This window comes from Medicago sativa, chromosome 5 (genome assembly GCF_051527215.1).
Source record: "Medicago sativa cultivar Bolivia chromosome 5, Bolivia_mono, whole genome shotgun sequence".
Lineage (NCBI taxonomy): Eukaryota > Viridiplantae > Streptophyta > Magnoliopsida > Fabales > Fabaceae > Medicago > Medicago sativa.
Genome location: NC_140753.1, coordinates 24,232,379 through 24,256,139, shown reverse-complemented (window position 1 = coordinate 24,256,139; position 23,761 = coordinate 24,232,379). Strand labels below are relative to the sequence as shown.

Here is a 23,761-nt window from a genome sequence, read left to right as displayed (position 1 = left end):
TTGAATTCAAAGAAACCTCGACTATGAAAAATCAACCTCCATTGTCCGAAATCCTTCCAAATTGTTTGCAGCTTCGACGAGAGATCTCGAGATGTTAAGGGTTTTGTCTCCTTCACTCATAACCATTCCATTCTTGTAAATTTCCACACCTTGATTATAAGTCTTGTGTGAGTTTAATGCAAACTGAGTCCCCTTTAATTTAATGCAAAGTTTCAGTAATAGCATGAGAGATATAGATCATCAAAATTTACAAGAGCCTACGTGAAGGAACATGTCAGATGATCTCCTTGTTTTGTTGGAGGCATAAAGTTTATGGAAAGAAACTTCCATCAACATATTGGTGGTGGCACGAGCATGATGTGCGAGAAGCCCTAACAACAACAAAGCAAAAAAAATCACACACAATGTGCGTAATGAAATACATGAGGAGCCCAACAAAGAGGTAACAGCCAGGATTTTATTGAAATAAGAGAACAATTAGCAAGACACGCTTACGAGGAAATGATCAAGGAGAATCATTGCATATATGGGAACTGATGATGGAACATCATATGATATTTTGACTATCTTTTTAGTTATTTTCTTTGCATTTCAAGGCAAATTAGAAGTCATACGGTGGAGTTGTCAATGGTTTGAGGAACTTTTTGTATTGTTTTCATTCGAGTCGTTGCAATTCAGTTTTATCCGAAACCATGCATCTCTCTAGGTATTTTGAGTCTTTTTATTAAGAAATCAGGTAAATCGGTAGGGGTGTAAGTGGTTCGGACAAAACCAACGAAACCGAAAGTCCAAACCGAACCAAACCGAAAAAATATCCGACATTGTTTGGTTCGGTTTGAAATCGATCCGAACCAATTGAAACCGATCTAATTTGGTTTGGTTCATGGTTTTTCATTTTGAGATCCGTGAAACCGATGAACCAATCCGATGATAACCACACTCCTTATTTTACTAATATTATCCTACCTTACACAAACTTATGGTTAGGCCCAAAATTAAACATAAAATACTTTTTAGTCCATTCACTTTCTCTCATCTTCTTCTCATCTCATCAGTTGACGATTCACGTTGGAATTGGATTGATTTAGTTTGGATGTTTTTATTTAATTTCATGGCGACCATAATTTCATGATATTTAAATTTCAGGATGTTTTAATTTCAGTTTGCATGGATTTGTTATTTTGACTATGTTTTAATTTTAGGATGTTCTTTTGGAATTTTTGTGTTTGTTGATGAATGATGCATGTATGGATCATGAATGATTGAAATATTTGAGTTTGATGAAGTTGTTTTTCAAGAAAGATGGATGAATGAATCTTGGATCATATGTATGAAATATAGAGTAAGGTTAGTTATAAAAAGTTTATGTATGAAATATAGAGTAAGGTTAGTTATAAAAAGTTGTTTGAAAAATAGAGAACATGAAAAAACTAAATATGAAATACAATTATACAAAGATCTATGAAATATTTTGTGAGAATGTGATTTTTTTTAATTGTACTTTTAAATAAACCGATCAACCGAACCAATCCAAACCAAACCGATTAATTTGGTTCGGTTTCTTTTTAAAAAAAAGTGAAAACTGAACCAATCCAAACCGATGAAGATTTCATCGGTTCGGACATTTTTTTGACTAAAAACCAATCCAAACCGAACCGTTACACCCCTAAACAAGACATCACGTGAGGATTGAGGATATGAAAATTGAAGATCAATGTTTATTAGAAGGCATTTTCAGATAATAGGATGAGCTCAAGTTCGCTAACCATGTGGAAATAAACTTACAAAATATGCACACAAAAAATGAATATTTTATTCACTTTTGGTCTATTCACGTTTTTTAATCAAAATTGTTTTAACTTGTAATTTTCATGGGGTCTTGATTAGAAATAGGTCATGGATAATATAATGGAAGGAATTGGAAGAATCATTTGGCTATTGAATGCCTTCAGGGCAACATTTATCATCTAATTGCACAATATCCTTTAGTTATGGAAGTTTGAAGAAACCAACACATGCATGACAAGGCTGTAAAGTCAAGTTTATTTTGGCTATTCATTGGTTTTTATTGGATGAATATATGGCTTTGATATCATATCTAAAAACTTATTAGTAATGCTAATACGCCATTTATTAGTTTTCTTTAAATTATTAGAAGTTATTTTAATTAATTAGGGATCGTTGAGATAGAGCTCTATAAATTGTAATTTGTTTGATTTAATAAAAGATATTTAGAATGAGTAAAATTCTATTTGGTTCATGAAACCTTATATCTAACTTATCTGTTTTCTATGACGCTAATTTTCGATTTATCAACCTGAACCTCCATAGCCGGTTGTGGCGTATCCTCGACTTATGAATCGGTTATCCATCCCGATTGTGGCGTCTTTTCACAAATCCACCAACTTGTCCCCTAATTCATTCTCGACGGCTCCACGACACTCACCATAATACAAAGTGAAGAAAATTCATTTCAAGTTTCAAGGCATTGCAAGACGGAAGAACGCCCAAAAAAGGGACAAAAACTACATAATTCACACATGAGGGGCTTCCATAAGTGCCCCTGCGCCTAGGACCATGCGCCCTTGCACATGAGGTAGCCGTGGCTACTGCCTCATGGGTCCCATCCAAATTCATGCTTCCAGTGCTTTGGTGTGCAGGCAAGGAGTAATGATTGCTTGCTTTTCAAGTTGCTTTAGATGGAAAACCCTGTTTTTCTTCTCTTAATCCCCTAAGTAATAATGTAGTATAAATAAAGACCCTTGATACTATTTTATTCATTCATAATGCTAGAAGTACAAACCAAGGGTCAAACATCAGAGCTTTAAGGTAGAGGATCTTCATCCTCCTCTTGTTCTCTCTCTAGGGTTAAAGGGTATATTTTTCTATTGTTTTGTAATGATGTCAGTTGCCATGTGAAACTAAACCTCTTTGATTAGAGTTCCAAAATGAACCCTTTCTTATTTGTTGGATTCAATTGATAATGTTTTTTATTCACTTTATGATCTAAAGTCTGATTTAATTTGTATATGTCTGTTTCTATATCATATCGTAGATGGAGCAATATTAGGACTGATAATCCTAATTCTTTATGCACCCGACTGTAGTAAATTTCTTAGTTTATAAATTAATTTCTTTTAATTGAATCTAAATATGAATTTAGGGCTATAACTCATCTTAAGGGAACACCGCAATTGTAACTAGTTGAATTACATCGATATTAAAATAAAACTTCCACTGAGTCATCACGAGGTTATGTTTTGATTACTTAAATCTAAAGAGACAAGTCAAACTAATAATTAACCGAGATAACTCCAACAAAGATAAAATGGGGGATTCAAGGATTCCCTAATCGCTGTAACACTTATGAATCAAGAAATCCTATCTCGCATTGGGCAGGACAATTGAAACCCTGCAACCAACTTTCAATCTTTTATTTTATGGGCTTTTTAAACAAATTCCGCTAATTACCAAGTTGAATGACAATCCCTGTGGAGACGATAACTTACTACTTTATTACTTGATACAATTTGGTACACTTGCCTAAATTAATCCTTTAGGAACAATCAGTATGGCGGTGAGGAAAAAACCATTCTTGTGTGGTCAAGTATGACGTAATGAATGTCTTAATTAACCAAGGACTCTTGTTTGGCATTATATACAAAAAGTGCAATTATGAAACAAGATTGTCGTCCCGTACACGAGGTTAGATCTCTAAGGATGCAGAGGATAGGAGCGTTTAAATCCAAACCAATCCAAATTATAACCGCAAACCGATCCAAAAAAACTGAATACCGCACAAAACTGAATATTATTGGATGTACTTGGATGATATTTTGCAAAAACCGCTCGGATTGGATCGGATTTTGGATTGATTTTTCAAAACCGAACAAAGCCGCATACAAATATTTTAATATATATTTCCATTTTTATAAGTATAATATATTATATTAAGCTATATTTTTTTAATTCTATTAATACTACGTATGAGTTTAATTTAATCAATCCTGTTTCTATTTCGTATGTTTCAAAGATAATCAATCATTGTTATTCCGTACTATTAATATTTTATAAATCATATGTTATATTTTGTATCGAACAAATTATTTTATCATAATTTTATAAGATTATTATTAATAAAAAAAAGTTACAGTTTGTAATTTGGATATCCAAAACCAATCAAAATTAAACCGCATTATTTTGGATCGGATCGGATCCGTTTTTTAAAATAAGTCATTTAAAACCGAACCGAACCACATATAATTTTATCTTTAGATTAGATGAGTTTTTTCCTTAAAACCGATTCAAACCGGACCGCGAACACCCCTAGTCGAGGCTCCAATACCCACCCACTGAGACACATGGAGATCGTGTTAACCTTCTGAGAATAATAATGAACATATGCCATATAAGTCCAATTTCTATTAGTATATTGAAATTCCATATGTAATTGCAACATCAAAAGGCCCACCATTAGTAAGATATATAGAATAACATCCATCACTCATCTAAAAATGAAATATCACATGATAGATATCATGGTGAAAACTTTCCAAGCGGATATGGAAGCGACGAGAATATGACTAGTGACATTCCTTTTTTTTTTTTTTTTTGAATAATGACTAGTGACATTTCTTAAGATATACAAATATAAAAGCTACAAGAAAAAGAAATATTCACACATCCCTAATGGACTAAATGATGACAGTACGTCATTACTAGTTTTTTAGTCATATTTGTGTCCTTTTTGTAATGTTTAGAGAGTCAACTGCAATGAATTCATGGTGAAATCAAGCCAAAACAGGAACAAGAGCTCAAGAGAAGAAACTTCAAGAAACCAAGGAAAATTGCCTAAAACTCAACCATCGTGCCACGTTTATCACGTTCGTGGCACGTTGAAGGAAGCGTGGGACAAAGGATTCAGCACTGGAATTTTCGTGGCACGAAGCATCATGCAACGTGCCACGATGGTTGATTTTGTCAGCTGCCACGTAGGATTAATGAAGCATCGTGCCACGACCAGCCCGTAATGTGGCACGATGATGGGCTTTTTCTGAAACCCTAATTTCTTTCTATAAATAGCCAGCTGCTTGCAAGGGTTTTGGGAAGAGATTATTATTGCGATTTTGAGCACTAAGGACGACAGGAGACCAAGGAACGAGCCCTGAATCTCATACCAACACCCCGTTGGTTAGATTTATGTATGTTTTCTCTTGTTATTTCTTATGATTGTTTAGCTATGAGTAGCTAAACCTTTAGTTTGGTTAAGCCATGATGAAACTTTTGTAATATATGATTCTGTAGTTGAACTCTCTCTATAATCAATGCTATTCAGTTTTTATTCAAAATTACTTGTGTTTATTGCTTTTCATGATTATTGTTTTGTATGACTACTAGCCCTAGCTTCTTGCAATCACATGAATTGATCTTAGGAATTGAATGACTACTAGCCCTAGCTTTTAATCCTGAAATAGTAATTTTGTTTAACTCAACACTAGGAACCTAGAGATAGGAAATTGAGGGTTATGATGCATGAATTAACGTTCCAAAATTGCTTCCACGGTTATTCAATCACGTTAAGAGATTAATATGGTTATAACTTAGGAAAGGGCTTTGATGCGAGAGATTGATCAAAGTCACTTAGTTAATTTATCGTAAAAACTGAGTAGTAATTGAGAGAAGAGAGAGGAAGACTTTTTCATATAAAGCAATAGTGGATTCACCGGCTTAACCATTCATCTCAATATAATTTTCTTTCAAACTCTTTCTACTTTAATCAAATCTGATTAAAACCAAACCTTACTGCCTAGGGCAACCAAATACAAAGTTTACACATCCTAACGTATAACGCGCTTGCCACAATTGAAATTAACACAGTCTTTGTGGATCGATATTTTTACTACTTCGATAGTTTTTGGTACACTTGCCAGACGACTATCACTAAACATAGGCCATAACAGTCTAAAGATACCCCCATAAACAGGCATCGAACCACATGCCCTAAAAAAATCTATACAAGACAACCATTTGTAAATACGAAAAATATAAAATAAAACGACCTAAATGCTCAAACTACTTTCACTTTTATTGACTTTTGAAGAAAAGCATTTCCAAATTAAAAGTTATCCTATAGGAACCATGTTGTTGCACACTTCTTGTAAGTTCAAAATACAATAATCAAGTGATTCAAGGATAGACATATTGTTTGATCACACTAACATTTTAGCTAAAGCATCAACAAAAAACAAGTTAATTTCTCCAACTTATCAGCGTGGATAGAAGCATCAACACCCAATGTATCCATAACCTCTCTTCCTAATAAAGTGGAGTTAAAAAGTACCTCCACATGCAAAGGCTAACTATTCAGCTAGGGACAACGATGGGAAACATACCTATTAGATGAGGATTTACTTCCCATAGGTGACAACATAACCTATTGTAGTATCATGAACAAGGCCAAAGATGCCACAAAACAAGCAAAATACAAGCAGAATGAATGTCCATCTGGAACCAAGTTATCACTTGCGTTAGGAAGAGGGAATTCCCTTAACAAGATCATAAATATTTCTAATGACAGGTCATCTTATGTTATTCTTAGCATATTTTTCAGTAGGTTTTAAAGTAGGTCATCTTACGTTATTCTTGGAAAGCCAATTTAAGTCTATGCTTCAATTACCTTTGGTGGTAAGACCCCACACGTAAGGATCATCGTGTGACCAACAGGTGCAACCAAATATTGGAGGGATAAACCTAGTCAACTGAGATAGTATAGACCCCACACGTAAGGATCACCGTGTGATCAGCAGGTGCAGCTTGACGGCCGGCTAGGTTGGTAGCATCGCAACGACCTCATCACTTGTATAGTCTACCTAGAATAGATAAACGCGACATGACTGTTATTTAATATCCAACATAATAAATAGGGGTGATTCGAAGAATCCTAACGCTGCTTACTTTTCTGCAACCAAAACAGGTAACTTGCTCTGCTGCAATCAGATAAAAATTGCAAATCTCTAACAATTTAACTCTTATTTATTTGTCAACTAAAAATAAGTAACGAGAATTGGTTGGACGAAACGAAAATCCCCGTGGATACAATACTCTACTTATCACTTTATTACTTGGTAAACAATTTGGTACACTTGACTAATCCGCACATTAGTTTCTAAAGGTATTCAATCTCTTTTAAGAGAACAATCGTCTAACCGCATATGGATATATGGTATACTTCACAATCTTTGAAATGGGAAACACACACATTCCAAGAATATTCTTCAAAGCTTTTGAAAACCTCACATACTGGAGTTGTTGAGAGTCTTTATAGGTGCATCACCATGTTCCGGTGAAGTTCAACTACATTCCACCGTGTCACACCTACTTTAATCGTCACTTATGAATGTATTCATATGAGATGAATATACTAATATTAACAACTAGAAATAATTATCTTGTTAGTCGAACTATAAAAATAAGAAATTAAATGATTACGTGAGGAAGATTCTTAATCGAGTGAAGTATATGCGATGGAGGTGATTCTTTCTCAAGACCATTAACTCAAAATATCAGTCTTGAAAGACTCATAACTGAGTCAATACATAGTGGGGATGCACAATGATGCAATAAACCCATGATCCATGCTCTCAATGTCGCTATGGATTTTGAGGAATAAGGGAGAAGACACAGTCTCTATTGGAACTTCACATCTTGTATATTTTCATGAATCATGCCAAGGAAAGGTGAATGAAGCCAAACAATGTTTAACTCCCTTGGCAAGCATGGGGCGCCACAATCCAACAACGAGGGAGTTATTACACAACATGAGTAAAATTAGCCAAGTGAAGGTTTAATACCATATCGTCTGGGTAGTAGTCAACAGTTACACAATAATTACTCTTTTCATGCATTGTAATTAACGTATCTAATCAATCAAATAAGCTTATATCACACTTTATCTTTCTGCTTTCATTTATGCATTTCTTAGTGTAGCTTAAACCCAATAATAAACATCTAATCAATCAAATAAATAAATTAGGGAACCTACATTTGAGGGATAGGTCCTCCTTCAAAATAAATCGCTTGAAGTAAAGGGAATCACAATTGAGAAAACTCAGTTAATTTCAGCTTCCATCAACCATTATACTTATATATATATATATATATATATATATATATATATATATATATATATATATATATATAGGTGCACTTTAGATTCTATGTATGTATGTATGTATGAAACTCTACAATGAACCTACTCATTTTAATGAAGGTGCACTTTAGATTTTTCTCATTTTCATTTGGACCAAATAACATTTTTCTAGATAACTAATGACTATTTCCTCACATTAAGAAAAAATTTATGGAGAAGAAGGTAATTTCATCTCTTTATTTATTTTGATGAAACTTTTTCCTCCTTTTTCGTTTGAACGTTTCTTTTTACCCCCCCCCCACACACACACACACATTAAGAAAAAAATCTATGGAGAAGAAGGTAATTTCATCTCTTTATCGATTTTGATGAAACTTTTTCCTCCTCTTTCGTTTGAACGTCTCTCTTTACACCCCCACCCCCCACACACACACCAAATATTGTTAAGACCTCATAAATACATATTCGATAGTTATCTGGGGGTCTAAGGAAAAACACCCCCTTTCATTTGGACCATATGACATAAGCCAAAAATACGGATCAAGCCCAAGTTATTGAGGGGCCCATACTTGACCCTTTCTCTAGTTGAATGGGATGACACACAACCTCATTGCATGTGAGACACATGGAAGTTGCATGTGCTTAAGGTGACAAGTAGAATTATAAATTGTTGCATGCAATACACCTGGCCTCTTGCATGTTGCAAGTAATACACCTGGCTTCTTGCATTTAACCTGTTTAGTTGTTCTTCACCTATAAATAAGGTTCATATTCATCTTCTTAATCATCTTTAAGAATTAAAAATCAATAGTGAGTGTTTCAAAACAAAGTATCTGCGTTTTTCATCCCAGGTTCTAAACCACTTTCTTCCTTCCTCTTTCTGTTGTTACCTTCCTTTTTTTTTTTTTTTCATCCAAAAATTAAGAATTTTTTTTTACAGGGAATTTATATCTTTGTTCTTCTCTCATGTTCACTTCTAGAAATCAAATCAATACAAATGATTATTTGAAACTGATAATAAACTTAATTGCACCTTCATCCGCATGGATTTATTGACTTTATATTTTTAATTATATAAATAAGAGTACATTTGGTAATGAACTATTCATTTTTTGACTAGAAAAATAAATAATTAAAAACAAGTTATTTCCTTATGTACTATTATTTTATTTGGTTTTAATTTAAAGTGAATAAATTTATACATTTTCCCAATAAATATACACATGGAAATAAAATATTAGAAGAAAAAGTTTAGTAAATTAAAATTTCTTTTGGGAACGTTCTAAATTAGTAACGTATGTAATGAAATCAGTCACACTAAACTCATGTATTATTGTTAATTATGTAATAAACATTAGAGATTCACTTTATGATGGTAAGTTTTCTTTCTGACTGGTTGAGGGTGTGAAGATATATTTCTATTATTTTTTTTTTATAGATTTCCTATTTGAATAGCTTCTTGATCTTCTAACTATTATACTAATTAAATTTGATTTTTGTGATTCTTGGGTAGAATTTGTTAAGGGTTTTGAAGATATTCACTTCAAAATGGACGACAAGGATAATGATCACTGCTTTGTTACTGGAGGTGAATCATGCATGATCCTTAAATATACAATTATTGTGTTTGATTCATACAATTTGAATTTAATTTAAGAATTTTATTCTTTCTTTTTAATTTTTACAATTTTCAATCGTTTTTATGATTTTTGTTCTCAATTAAATTTTGAATGTTTGTACAAGAAAATAATATTTTTTATTTGAGTTGATTTTAAATCGAATATACAAAACATGTGTATAATTTAATTAGTTAAATAAAACCATTTAATGTCAATAGCCATAATTTCCTAAAAAAAAAATATAAAGACAAATAACAAAAGACTATTATTTGCTTGAAATTTCTCTAATTAACTTAAGGATATCATTAGCGCACAATTGTACTTCCAGTGTTTATATGGAATCGCATGTATATGTGTGTGTATGTCTATGATTTTATACAATGAAAATGTAAACTTCAGTCTACTAATTTCTAAAGTTGAATTTCTTTATGGTTGAAGTAGGCTCTTCTTCAAGTGATGTTATCAAAAGCATAGCTTCAAGCACATGTGTGAAAAAAGAGGACATTGGTATAAAAACAGAGGTTTGGACTAAACTATACACAAAATTAATGTTCTTGCACGCTTTTGATGAAAACAATGTACTATGATTTATGTATTCGATATTTAACATTTTCTTTTCCAGTGGGTGTGATTTTTACCGTGATATAAAATCTCATACCAATTGGGGTCTGATGCAATTGTGGGTACTGCTATGACTAATATATTTCAACTGTATATTTAGATGCAGTCCCCAATAGATAGATTTTTCAAAAAAAATCCTAACTTATTGCCATACGTATTGTTTATTTTATTTGGCTTAAATGTATAGTTAATAAATATATATTTTCCTAATTAATCAATGTATGGCAATTAATTATTGGGCCAAAAGTTTTATGAAAATCAAATTTCATTTTCGGAACATTTTTGAGAAATAATCTATCTAACTATAGTCGACCACACTAATATAAAAAATTGCTGATTAGGTCTCAAAGATTTTATCTTAATGATTCAGTTTGTGAAAGAAAAATTTATTTCTCAATTCTTGAAGATGTAAAGATTATATTTTTTCTTATTTAATCATAATAGCTTGCTTTTCTTGATTAGCTTTTATAGATTTCTTACTTATCTTGTTTCTAGATCTTATTGCTATCAAATGAATCAATTTTTCTTTTCGTTCTTGCATGAGATTTTTTTAGAGTTTCGAAGAGTTTAACTTCAAAGTGGGTGACAATAATGCTCATTGCTTTGCTGTTGGAGGTAAATCATTTATTATCCCATAATATATAATATTTATGTATGATTCATTGAATAATATTCAATTTGGATAAAATTTATGCGTGTGTCTATGTTATGATGTACACATATATGTAGATGAGAAAATGGAAGATGTAATATCAATATTTTTATAATTTTGTTCGGTTTGAATTGAATAACTTACAATTATATTTAAAATAATGTCAGACTATAGGTTTAACCACTAATAAGATAAGTTCTTATTGAATGTCTGGGTAAAACTATTTTAAACCAAGAGTGTATCTTCATTAAAATTTGCTTTTACACAATTTAGTTTTAATTCTAATAATATTCAAAACTGATTTCATTCTATGTTTGAAGGTGGTTCTACTTCAAACAGAGGATTGAAGAATATTGAACAAATTGACGTAACCTCACCACAAGATATGAAGCAGAAAGAAAAGTCAAATTCAGATTGTATATTTGTACGTGCCTAAATAATTTTGATTAAAATTATTCACTGATTATATGTTCAATGATGAATGTTATACATTTTATTATTTGAATCTTTGGTTTAATATAAACATTACTGCATTTCAATTTTGATGACATATTTTCAGACTATTAAAGAAGTGACAATAGATGGCCGACCATGGAATGCTAAAAAAGTAAATGCAACTAAAACTGAACCTTATGAGCCTTATCAATTTGTGGGATTCTATATCTGCAAGGAACATAATGGAGTTAGATGTCTCGGAACAGTTATTGGCTACAGTCCTGAAAAGAATAATAAGCTCATTGTATGTTTTTCTTTAACTTATGCACTTACTTGGTTTGTCTCACTATAATTGTCATTTTTTTTACAATGTATGCTTTCTTTAATAAAGTATGAATGATGTTGAGTTTTAAAATATAAAAGTACGACATTTACTTATAATTACAAGCCATAAAAATCAAAAGCATTAAAACAAATGAACTCATTTGTTATTTTAACCTTTTGAAAAATTACAAGACATTAGATACAATCTCTAATATTCAAAAGAAAACAATTTTAAATGAGGGTAATACTAGGATATTATTAGAAAAACGAATAAATATTTTCTCTTGATATTCAAGTGGGATAAATAATGAGATAAGAAAAATATTTTGAATGTGAGGCTTATAGTGTCGCATATAAAGTAACAATTTAGTGCACGTCCATTTATAATGACGCAGATAAAGTATCAATTTTGTCAGTTAAGTATTCAAAATCACTAACATTTTTATTTTACTAATTACTCTAGAAATTTCTCTATAATGTAGACAAATTTCTATTAATTCTGACACACACACACAAATATATATATATAGCTTATTTAATTCATTAAAGTCGTTGATTATACTCTCTATATATAGATATAATTAGCTAAATTACTAATCGACAATTATTTGGAAGTAGGTTCAGTATAAAGAAGATGGAAGGATAGAATATATGACACAACTTGAAGCTTTGTATGGTATGGCAAAAAGTGAGGACTTTTTGCTAGCTAAGCCAACACCATATGCAAGGTATACATAATATTTTTATTTATCATAAACAACAATATTAAAAAGTTCAATTATAAAAAAAAAAATCAAAGATGAAACAATTTATTCAATAATTTTTTAGTACCATTTAAAAGCAAATTGATAACTTTCTAAGTTTATTTTAAATATATTACAATCAATCCATTAGAGTAATAATAATCTTGCTGATCTTGTTTTCCTTGTATAATAGTATATTTAACTTTTTATAAACTATGTACAATTGAAGAAGGACTTCAAAGAAGAAAATTGATAAGAAAAAGGCTGACAAAGGAGAAGGATCAACTGCAACCAAGAAAAAAGCAACTACTTCGGGAGGTAAGTAGAGATATCTTTTTTATTTTTGTGTCTATAAAACCTTCCAATCTCTAATAGAAAAAACTTTGTTAATGTACTAAATAGATGGTCATGATATGTTTTTATGAAGTAAATACTAATGTTTAAAAATTTGAACCAAATCAAAAGGATTAATTTGCTGAGTTATGAATAAATATTCTCAATGATTTAAATATTGTTGTTGTAATTAGATTTCATTTTCATTGTGATTAAAATTGTGTAATGAATTGAACCATAAATTTGTGGTCTCATTGGTTTTATATCTAAATAATTATTAAAATATGAGCAAACACAATTTTGTCTTAAATTTTTTTACAATTATCATAACTTTATATTTTATGGTATATTGATTGACATGAAAAACTATGTTATAGACATACCAAAATCTTTGTTTGACCATAGTTTCTGTCATGTATATTTTAGGCCGGAATAAATGAAGAGAATTGTGCAGCAGTGGAGAATAATTAGCTTGACAAAGTCTCTTGAACCTCAAATTATTTTATGATATTGTCAAACTATTGTGTGTTGTCTTATTTGTGTTTTATTATGTTTTCCTTCATTTTGGTACTTTACTCTAATGACTATACAAGTTTATTAAACTTGTCTGTATTTCCTTAATTCCTTTAAAGTGGATATAAACTTGGATTGCTTTATAAATTTTGCCTCGGTATTTTTTTTATTTTTTTATAATCACGTTTGATGTGTGAGTATATATTGGCTCAACCTAACATCTTGGTCCATATTAAAAAATTCAAGTGGGTAAATCAATTAAATTGGTCCAATATGATTTTCTCGTTGGAATATTTTATTAATTTTTTTTTTTTGGTACATGAATATTTTATTATTTAATTATATTCCAATGTCATTGTACGAGAAAAGATCTTTATAATAATTACATCACCTATTTATTATGAGTCATAATTGATTAGTGATAAAAGGCTAAAGCTAAATAGATTTTTTATTTGGATAATTAATTAAATATTTGATTAATTGTTATCGGTTCAATATGAGTGGATATTAGATTGTCCATTAGTGGAATAATGGAAAACCCTAATGGACATCAAACACTATATAAGGCTTGTCCTCAACACACAATACACTAGCATATTCTATCTTCTCCCGATCTAAAGAGTATTTGAAGCATTAAGAGAACGATTGAGGAATAACGAACTTGGCCGCTAATAATCTTTGTTGAGTGTTTCGAATCTCTCTCTCTCTCTCTCTCTCTCTCTCTCTCTCTCTCTCTCTCTCTCTCTCTCTCTCTCTCTCTCTCTCTCTCTCATTTCACCCACATATTCCTAACTCTTAATATCCTTGATAGATGAAACAAGTCGCAGATCCTAGTTTATATACATGCTCATATGTTTTTCGCACTAAAGTATCATTATTGTTTTAACTTTTATAAATGTCTTGTATGGATGAATTAGTAAATTAATTCCAACTTTTTTTTTGGAAATAACTTTCTGCACACCCTAATTTTTTTGAATTTAGTATCTTTCGGGCCCAAGTGCATAGAATAATTTTTTGAAGCTTGTGGAACTGAAATCAGCACCAAACTCTTGCTAAGAGATTTCAGTGATGCTTCTTCTTCTACTTCTGTAACTTATGGTAATAGTTGTTATTCTGGTGATCTCACAAAATACTTATCAAGTTTAAAACTGGACGTATAACAGGAGACAATTAATCTCATTAAATACTTAACATTTTTATTAAATGAATTTGTTCAAGTGGAAGATTGATTTAAAAAAAAATATGTGTCTCTATTTTATTATTTTGTTTAAGTGGATTCTTTAATCTAAAATGCTTTGACTTGTAGTTTTTATTTGGAATAATATTTAAGTTTTTTTTTTTTTTTGGTGGTGGCCGAGGTTTGAACCCCGAACCTTGCATATTTAATGAATTGTCCATAAATGATATTTAAGTTATGATTAGCTTCTATTTTGAACAATTTGATTAATTATTTTCGTTTAGTATAGTTAAATTTCTTGATGAATATGGTGCCTCTTTATTTCCTTTTTCCTCTCTTAACGATAATAAACAATTGCATCATCAGTCAGTAAATCTAGATGAAGGTTATGTATCATTTTATATTCAAGATGTTCTCACGTTTTTAACGGGGTATCTAATTTGTAAGATTTTTATCATTAGTTCCAACCAGTCACATGCAGTTTTTATATACATTAATGGCAAATGGTCCATTAAAAATTAATAGAGTAAGAATCAAGGATTTTTAGCGACAAACTGCCATAAATTTCTCCTGAGAATTAGCTAATTACAAAAGGGAAAAACAGCTCAGGCCAACCTGGGGTGTTCTGACAATAAGAGATAATGAAGATGTCTGTTTTAATTTGTCTGAAATAGTTTGTGAATCATCCAAGGACGTAAGGGAAGAGCAGTCAAGACATTCGCACTGCTATCATGATTAGATAAAAAATTAGCGTCAAACTAATGACTTTAAACGAGTGTTTATCAGGAGGACAACACAACTATTCATCCCTTGATCTACTAAACTAAATAAGAAAATAAATGGCCGTAAAAATTACCATTTTGCCCTTCTAAGGGGTATTTTGGTAAATTACAAAATGGGCTTCCCCTTGCCTATATATGTGAAAAAAAAAAAAAAAAAACAAAAGAAAAGGGAGACAGAAGTGGGAACGGGAGAAAGAAGGGGGATGAGAGAAAGAACGCGGGAGAAGGGTCGCCGCCGTCGAGGACGACAGAGAAAAGAGAGAGAGAGAGAGACGGGAACGAGAGAGAGAAACGAGAATGAGAGAAAGAGGGAGTCGAGGGGGAGAGAGAGAGAGAGGGAGGGAGTACCGGAGAAGAAGTTGCCGGCGGTGAGAGGGAGTAGCGGAGAAGAAGTCGTCGGCGGTGGGAGGGAGTACCGGAGAAGAATTCGTCGGCGGTGGGATTGGATTGAAGATGATCGGAAAAGTCCTCGCCGTCTCCGCCATCGAACACACCGATCTTCATGGGAGGTATTGTTTATTCCTCTTTTATTCATCTGAGATCATGCATGTCTCTAAAAATGCTTTATTGAATCAGCTTTTGTTAATTTAGGTTGGAATTTATGTTTTTTCTTTCAATCTGATGTTAAGGGTTTGTGTATCGCATTTTTTTTCTTCTTTTCTGGGTGAATTTCGGTTTTAATTATTAGGGTTATGTTTGATATGAATTTAATTTGAATAAAAAAGAGGTAATTCGCTAATGTTTGATGGCAGTTTGGATTGGTTTTTATGAGTTCTGGAAATTTTAATTTTTTGTGGGTTTGTTGCTGAGATTTGAGAATGGTGATTGACTGAGTTTGTTGTTGTTTTCTGAATTAGGGTATGCTTGAATTTTGGGTCTTTCTCAGATTCTTGAAAAAAAAAATGGAATTTTGTTGTCTTGGTTAAGGTCCTTCGATAATAATGTGTTTTTGCTGATATTAGTAATGTTATGTGGTTTGGTTATGTTTATGATTGATAGGTTGGAGTGGACATTTTGTATCCAAGAGAAGGTACCATTTGTTATTTATGATTTGTTTATGATACGCTAATGTCTTTAGGGGTTGGTGGACATCGATTTTATTTACGGCTGGTTTGACATATGCAAAGTTCTTCATGGACCATATTTCAAGGAAAAATACTCTCACAGGCTAGAAGGAACATTTCTAGACATTATGATCTGGTATAAATTAAGAAATTATGGATCATGTTTCTGATTTTTCCTTCTGTGATTTTTTACAGTTCTGACACTAAATAAAGATATTCTTTGATCTTTGTAGAGTAATGAACTCTTTGCACTTTTCTTGGATGAAACTATGACATACTCATGTGCAGTGTTCAAGGTAAGAACAACAATTATTTGATGCTTGAGCCTAAATATCATGTAAACACTACTGGCACTTCAATTTCTGCATTAGCTGATTTACATTTTTATTTTTCCGAAATTATATGATAGGATGAAGATGAAGGCTTGAAAGATGCACAAATGAGAAAAATATCTCTTCTGATTGAAAGAGTGAGTGACTTTAGTCTCTATTATATTGCTATATTAGATTCTGTTTTGCATAATATCTAATTTTTCCTGAAATAAATCAATGCTAGAATAGAGAAGAAACATGAAATTCTTGAGATTGGATGTGGATGGGGAAGTTTAGCCATTGAAGTTGTTAGAAGAACTGGTTGCAAATACACCGTTTCATAATATTTAAACCTAGGATTGGTTTTGGGAATGAGAAATAGATGTTGGGATTGGATTTTAAAGATTCTTATAGTGATGGAATGTAGAGGAGTTGTGAGCTGATATTTCAAAGTTTAGACTTGCTATTAGCAATTGCATGTGTAGAAATAGTGATGTGTATGATTAAAATTGCTATGTTTATAAGTTTAAATTTAGTAGAGTTGAAGTACTCTAATTGATTAATTAAATGATGATTTAAGGAATCCCAATAGATTTAATGATTAAACTATGTCTATTACCTTTGAATACTATCCTTGATTCCAAATTGATGATTAAACTGATTTGGGCTGTTTGGAGACTGTTTTTGGATGAATTCGACATGTTTCATGCAGGAAAAATGGGTCAAATCTACAGAATTGTAGATGGCCTTGCTGTTCGAGGGAATTCGCTTCCGCCGCTCCGGATTTACAATCAGAATTGTTTTCTTCTTCATCAAAGGTGAGCTTTTTATCTTTTGATGAATCTAATACTATCCATGTTTTAGATTGAATGTGTTTTTTGTGTTCTCTGTTTTGTTTTTGTTTTCGATATCGGATTGCATGCTGAAGGCTTGGTTTTTGCTGAATTTTTTTTTAATTTGATTGGTGGCTCTAACCAATCAGTTTCCCAATTGAGTCCTTGAAAAGTAATGTGTAAGATTTATGTGAGCTTGTGTTAATTATTTAGTTTCGAATGAGTGAGGTAATCCAGTTTTGAAATTTTTGATACTATCAAAAAAATTGGGTTGAAGCTATGTGTTTATATATGCGCTGTTTGGAATGTGTTAAATTAAAGATACATGAATTTTCTAACACATAATGATGTTATATATTAGTGAATCCATGTTTAAGAATAAAATCAAAGAGGCCTAATCAAATATTGTGACTGTCTTCTGTCATGATGAATTTGTGTTTCAACAGAAAAGTTGAGTGCTATTTGTTTTTGTGAGTGAATTTTGGGAGATGGTTATTTAGTTGGATGGTTAATTATTTTGTAAGACCTTCTTCTGAAGAACATGCTACCGAAGTCACTGATTTTGACTTGGTGGGTGACGAATATGCAACCTTTGACCTTCAAAACCAGAAGCTATCTTCCTGGTTTTACTTCACTGCAATGTTAGGAGTGGTTTTGTTTGTTCTTAATGTGATTTGGATTGATGATTCAACTGGTTTTGGCAAGGCTTTTCTTGATACCATACCACTGCAGGGATTTCAGATAGTCATGAGGTGATTAATTATTTTCCTTTTTCTTTTCTTTTTTTGTTGTTGATTTTGAATGGTTGTTTCCGATAGGTAAAAAATGGAATGGATTCTAAAACTGTTTTATCATCTTTGTATCTTATATGTTTGGCACTTGAAATCGATGAAAAGAGAATGCATTGATTGAGTTTAGTGGGTAATGATTTTATGTATGATCTTTGTATTATGATTGTTTGTATTAATGGATTTGTGAAGGAAAAACCCAAAAATATAAAATTTACAGAATTTGGCAAAAGCCACACTTACTTAAGGAACATTTTTGTATTCCTCAATCATTGGAGACTTCGCTTTCAAATTCCAACATTTCAGTATATGTTGCCTGAGTAATTTCAGTTGAAGAAACAATTTTGATGACTTGAAAGAAATAAAAAAATTGAATAAAATGTTCCATGAAAGAGAGAAAGAGCGTGTAGTAGTGTTAGTGAGAGGGAATTCTCATGTTAGAAACCTACAACATTTTTGAATTGTAAAGAGTAATTCACGTTGAAATCATTGAATATAAGCTTGACAAGATTAAACACGGCAATGGAAAACAACATTGTTTCACACTTTCATTTAATGACCAAGATGCTTAATCAATAAATGTCCTGTAATTACAGGTCATTGCAATTTATAAAGTACAATTTATGGAGTTGTGGCAATTTCTGCACTAAGGATTAGTCTTTGTGTCAGTAATCATTGTCTTCATGTGCAGGATAAGGAATAACTTAACACATTTGTATGCTAAAGACATAACACCAGATGATAAGCAAGAACTTGATGAGGCTTTACAAAGAGAGGTACATGCTTGATTCCTTATTGAATATATGATGCAATTTCACCTATTTGGCATTCAGATGACTCTCTGAGTTGATTCATATATAAATATTAATTTTCAAAATCACTTTTTTTATTTGTTTATTTTGTCTCTCAATTTCGAAATTAGCTAACATTGACTCATTAAGTTTTCATCATATCTATTTCTAAAATTTGCAGATGAGGGAAGAAGACGAGGAAATTGAAGCTGATGGTGCCAATTACCAGCTTGAAATGATGAGGTGCTTTTGAGAGGTCAATGTGGACAATAATAGCGTTGGATGGTACGTATGATTTAAGTAACACTTTACATATGTATGAGTCTTTCTAATTTCAGTGATTTGATAAACACAATTTGATTTGGTTCAAATTTCAATGTGTTATTTGTAATCACATATCTAACATATGGATAATTCTCTGAATCTAGGTACCAGTCTACATTGCTTGGCTCCTATCAAACTGTGGAGCTGATTGATACCTTTATGAATTACCAGGTAATAGTTCTTGATTTATCTCCTCAACTTTCACAGACAGAGTAGGACTATGTTATGTTGATTTGGAGATCATAATGAGTTGTAGTGATGAACTTTTATTTCACCTAAGTGATCAAGTTTGAACCTGTTGAAAGTCCTGTTAATGCTTCCTTTGAATCTTCCTTCGCTTTCAATACTACTCTTTATTTTCAATTCTTGCAAGCAATATAAATTTCTTTCTTACTTGAATAAAAAGAGAATCTTCAGTAACATATTAATCAACTATATTGGAGTGTTTCAAGTTTAGCATATATGTTGCATTGATGCATTTTTTATTATTTAGGTGCATATATTATTTGAACCCTATTTATAGTAGGGTATAAATAGTTCTACCAAGTGGTTTCTTCAGTATGAATTGTACTTCATTGCAAATTATGCAGATTCATACAAACATCACTGTGATGTGCATGTGTAAATTGATCTATTCAATCATCAATCAAGTTTTAGCCTCATGTTTCATTCTCCATTGCCCCAAAAGAGGTGTTGCAGCATGAGGTGTTGCAATTTGAATTTGAAATGTAAAATGATGATAATTTTATGTTTTGTTTCTTAGTTAGTTGAAGATTTAGAATTAAACTCTGAAGTTCCATTTATATTTTACTTATTTATCCTCTTATATTGGTTTGTGGATCAAAGAAATACAAATACAAATACATAGGATGGGAATTGAAAATGTGAATAAGTTGTTGAAGTAGGTTGGAAGACATATATTGCTGCATGTGCTAAGATTGATGTCCTGCAGCTCCACCACATAAAGTATATAATTTACAACACCCATATCAGGGATAGCTTAGCTAAAGTTCAATTTGATGTAGTTACTAAGCTTTTCTGTAATTACAAAGGATATAGAAAAGTGGCTCTTTAGCATAAAAGAATTCTGCGCTGAAGTTCTATCTATTCATGATTTTAGGTTATTGTAGCTTTCATTTTAAAAGGGATATTCATACGGTTGAGAACTCTATGCTTGACAGGTCTTGGTACAAATTATATCGGAAGTAAGTGGGGCGAAGTTTATAGGAATGAGAGAGTTGTTCGTTTTGTATATAGCCTTGATGAGTACCAAAAAACTAATTTGTTGTATGCTTTTTTCAGTCAAAGATTGGGTCTGCAATATTAGTTTTTTCTTTCAAACATTAAGATATAAAATAAAAATTGCAGCTGTTGTTTATGGAGTTTGATATTATTATTATGAAGTGATTGATGCATGGGCATTAATGTTGCTTGAGAATTCTGCCTATTAGGCAGAATGCAAAGTTGCCAAATTCTAGCCTTGCTTGGCCAGTTAGTTTGTCCCTGATTCATAACCCAGATAAGGGTCAAGGTAAAAGCTTTCAATTTGAAAATCTAACCTCAATAGTCCTCAATTCATAGAAGCATGGCTCTAATAAGATATTGGCATAGTCCTTATTTCTGCTGTTTATTTTGACTTGAATGTGTGGCTTATATCTTTGATAGCATCATTCTGTTATGTTGGATGATGAACCTGACACCATTACATGATTTTTGCTGTTGCAGAGTGGAAATTGTTATGAAGAGATGAGGGAAATATGGCGTTGAGCAGTACGATACTGGTTTTGTGGCTGTTCATGCACTCTATAGAACAATGAAGACCACATAACTCATATTTGAAGTAGGAATCGTGGATAACACACTTTTATATAAGTTACCATAATTTGCGGGTATGGCTTCTCTTTTAATACAATTACAATAGCAAAGTAAGATTCTAAAGCACTAAGAATTGAGGAGTCGTTCCCGTCTGGCTTCTTTCTTTTGCGTTCCAGTCTGCCTTCTTTCTTTTGTTATCCTTTGGTTGATTTATATCTGTTATAACATCTGAATCAATTTTGAGTGAAACCAATTAGATTGGAAAGCTTACTGTTACTACTTTGATACTGTCAAGTCTTATATTTTTATATTGGTTATGTGATTTAAAGTGATTTTATGAATTGAGCTGTTCGATTTTACAAATTATGTTGCGTCAGTCAGCTTAGAAAGTTAATATCTTACGCTTGGAAACTTCTTTTCGAGTGGGACCAGTTGTGTTTGAAAGAGGACATACAGTAGTTTCTTCATGTTTAATTTCATAATTTTATAATTTGCCTATATGTCCCAGTTGCTATTTAAGAGATGGCCATTTTTTATACCTTAAATGTGGATCAGGTGGCTGCAAAAATTGCCGGTGTTTATTTCTAGACAAAGTTTGTTTCAGTGTTGTTTGATAATATTCTGCAGCTTTGTTTCATTCACTCAAAAAGGCTAAACCTAGCTCTGTTAAGGTGATTCTGGATGTCCCTCACTTTGAGAAGGATGTGGTGCAATGGATGACTACGGAAGATAAATTGCAAATGATGGTATATATTCTTTACTATAAAATAAGTTATAAGTTATCCTACCTTCATTTTATAGATGATATGTAACTAATATTTCAATCCTTTCCCTACTTAGTTTCTAAGACCATCCCCAATGGTGGTGTCTTTACCAATTAAGACACCGTACCTAATAGGTACCTCCAATGGGGAATTTTTTTTTGGGGGTCTCTTAAGACCCGGGGTCTTATTTAAGACCCCCAACTTTAAACGGGACCCGCACGTTTTTAATATTAAAAAATTGAAATGTAGTGATATAAAGTTATTGATAGTTGATTAGTGGGTCCCATTTAAGAACTTTGTGTGAGATCTGGGTTGGAGGGATTGAGTGCTTATTAGGTACTACTATTAAAAAATGATAAAAGAGTGATGTGTACGTGTGGGACCCATTTAAGTACCCAAAAATGGGTGTCTCCATTGTGGATGCTCTAAGGATGACTTTAGAGGATGTAGAGACACAGAGCACATATAATTGCAAGGTAACAACTACTGGCAGGGGGAATGCTGAGAAATCTTTGGGTGGTGAATGGTCTAACTTCGTCATAGGCTGCAACTTACAAGAGAGTGACAGGTTGATCTTTGATTTGGAAGATCCACCAACCAAAATGTATGTTAGACACATTCGCGGCCAGTAAACAACAAAACGTAGTGGTTACTTTTGGGATTGAAGATAATGAGGCCGTTTTGGAAATTTAACTTTGTAATCCATCAAACACAACTACACCCTCCGGTCACTATTATAAGCAAAATTTTGCATTTTAGATTCATTCATTTAATGATGTATATAGTCTTTATTATAGACCACATACATCATTTAATGCATGAATCTAAAATACAAAGTTTTGCTTATAATAGTGACCAGATGGTGTACTTTAGAATCTATGTTGTATAACTTTTGTTTTGGTTTCGTTTATGAGACCTGTCTAGGATTTGATATGTTATGGATCATGTTTTTTTTATATCTATATGCATGTAATATCTATATTTGGAATCAGTTTACTTTTAAGCGTTAACAAATATCTGTTTGCAAACAAAATTATCCGAAAAGAAGCAATCCACACCGTGCGAAGCACGGGTTTGTAACTAGTTTTAGTTAGAAATCATGTATTATGCTACATTCACCGAGAAGTAAACAATTCTCTAAAATAAATTAAGTGTGATTGAAGAATTATATGACCGTTTATCATGTTAATATGTTAATTTTTTAAAAAACATTTTCTAGTGTTCGTAATTTAAAAATAAAAAGCAAACCCTCACCTGCCTTCCTTTCTCCTCCTAAACCCTCCATCCAAACACATCTTTAGCAAATTGATCAAATTTTAAAAGAGGAACTTTTAGTTTTCTTTCCAAAGCACATAACAACTCACATAATTTTGTTAACATTCACCCACCCCCACTTAAACTGACACGGTTACAAATGAGCTTTGGGTTAAATATATTCTCAGTCCTTATAAATAATTTAATTGTTCGTTTTAATCTCTCTAAAATTTTCCTTCAACTTTTAATTCTCCAAAAGTGTTACATTATCACTTTTGGTCTCTATTTTTAAATCAACTCACGTCTATAATTCAAAATTTTGAATTTTTTCCGCTCATGTTTAGTACATTATATAATTATCTATGGCAAAAGTTAATTTTTATTTTGGTGGAAGCAAAAGTTTAAATTTTTTGACAAGAATGAATTAAATATGAATTTTTATATTTTTGACACTTAAAAATTCATATTC

The 23,761-nt window shown here is 31.8% G+C and overlaps 2 protein-coding genes across 18 annotated transcripts; both read left to right on the top strand.

The window, feature by feature from the left end:
• The first annotated feature begins 8,973 nt into the window (after nucleotides 1-8,973).
• LOC146921207 (uncharacterized) lies at nucleotides 8,974-13,558 on the top strand. The gene is made up of 9 exons (XM_085710761.1): nucleotides 8,974-9,000; nucleotides 9,663-9,737; nucleotides 10,210-10,289; nucleotides 10,944-11,004; nucleotides 11,362-11,465; nucleotides 11,601-11,780; nucleotides 12,419-12,528; nucleotides 12,773-12,861; nucleotides 13,303-13,558. The coding sequence occupies exons 2-9, from the start codon at nucleotides 9,698-9,700 to the stop codon at nucleotides 13,314-13,316; spliced, it is 678 nt and encodes a 225-aa protein (XP_085566887.1). The 5' UTR covers nucleotides 8,974-9,000; nucleotides 9,663-9,697; the 3' UTR covers nucleotides 13,317-13,558.
• Nucleotides 13,559-15,507: 1,949 nt separating this feature from the next.
• On the top strand, nucleotides 15,508-23,029 carry LOC146921206 (uncharacterized). 17 transcript variants are annotated; one of them, XM_085714625.1, is made up of 12 exons: nucleotides 15,508-15,857; nucleotides 16,348-16,378; nucleotides 16,476-16,548; nucleotides 16,646-16,708; nucleotides 16,822-16,881; nucleotides 17,436-17,541; nucleotides 18,003-18,308; nucleotides 19,036-19,120; nucleotides 19,317-19,420; nucleotides 19,564-19,630; nucleotides 21,185-21,348; nucleotides 21,902-23,029. In XM_085714625.1, exons 1-6 carry the CDS (start codon nucleotides 15,851-15,853, stop codon nucleotides 17,463-17,465), a joined length of 264 nt encoding a protein of 87 aa, XP_085570751.1. In that variant the 5' UTR covers nucleotides 15,508-15,850; the 3' UTR covers nucleotides 17,466-17,541; nucleotides 18,003-18,308; nucleotides 19,036-19,120; nucleotides 19,317-19,420; nucleotides 19,564-19,630; nucleotides 21,185-21,348; nucleotides 21,902-23,029. The 17 variants fall into 17 exon arrangements, 15 of the variants coding, with proteins under 15 accessions (XP_085570751.1, XP_085570743.1, XP_085570755.1 ...); XR_015012044.1 differs by adding an exon at nucleotides 20,864-20,990 and having other exon boundaries at nucleotides 16,348-16,548; nucleotides 17,436-18,308; XM_085714617.1 differs by lacking the exon at nucleotides 16,348-16,378 and having other exon boundaries at nucleotides 16,427-16,548.
• Nucleotides 23,030-23,761: the final 732 nt, after the last annotated feature.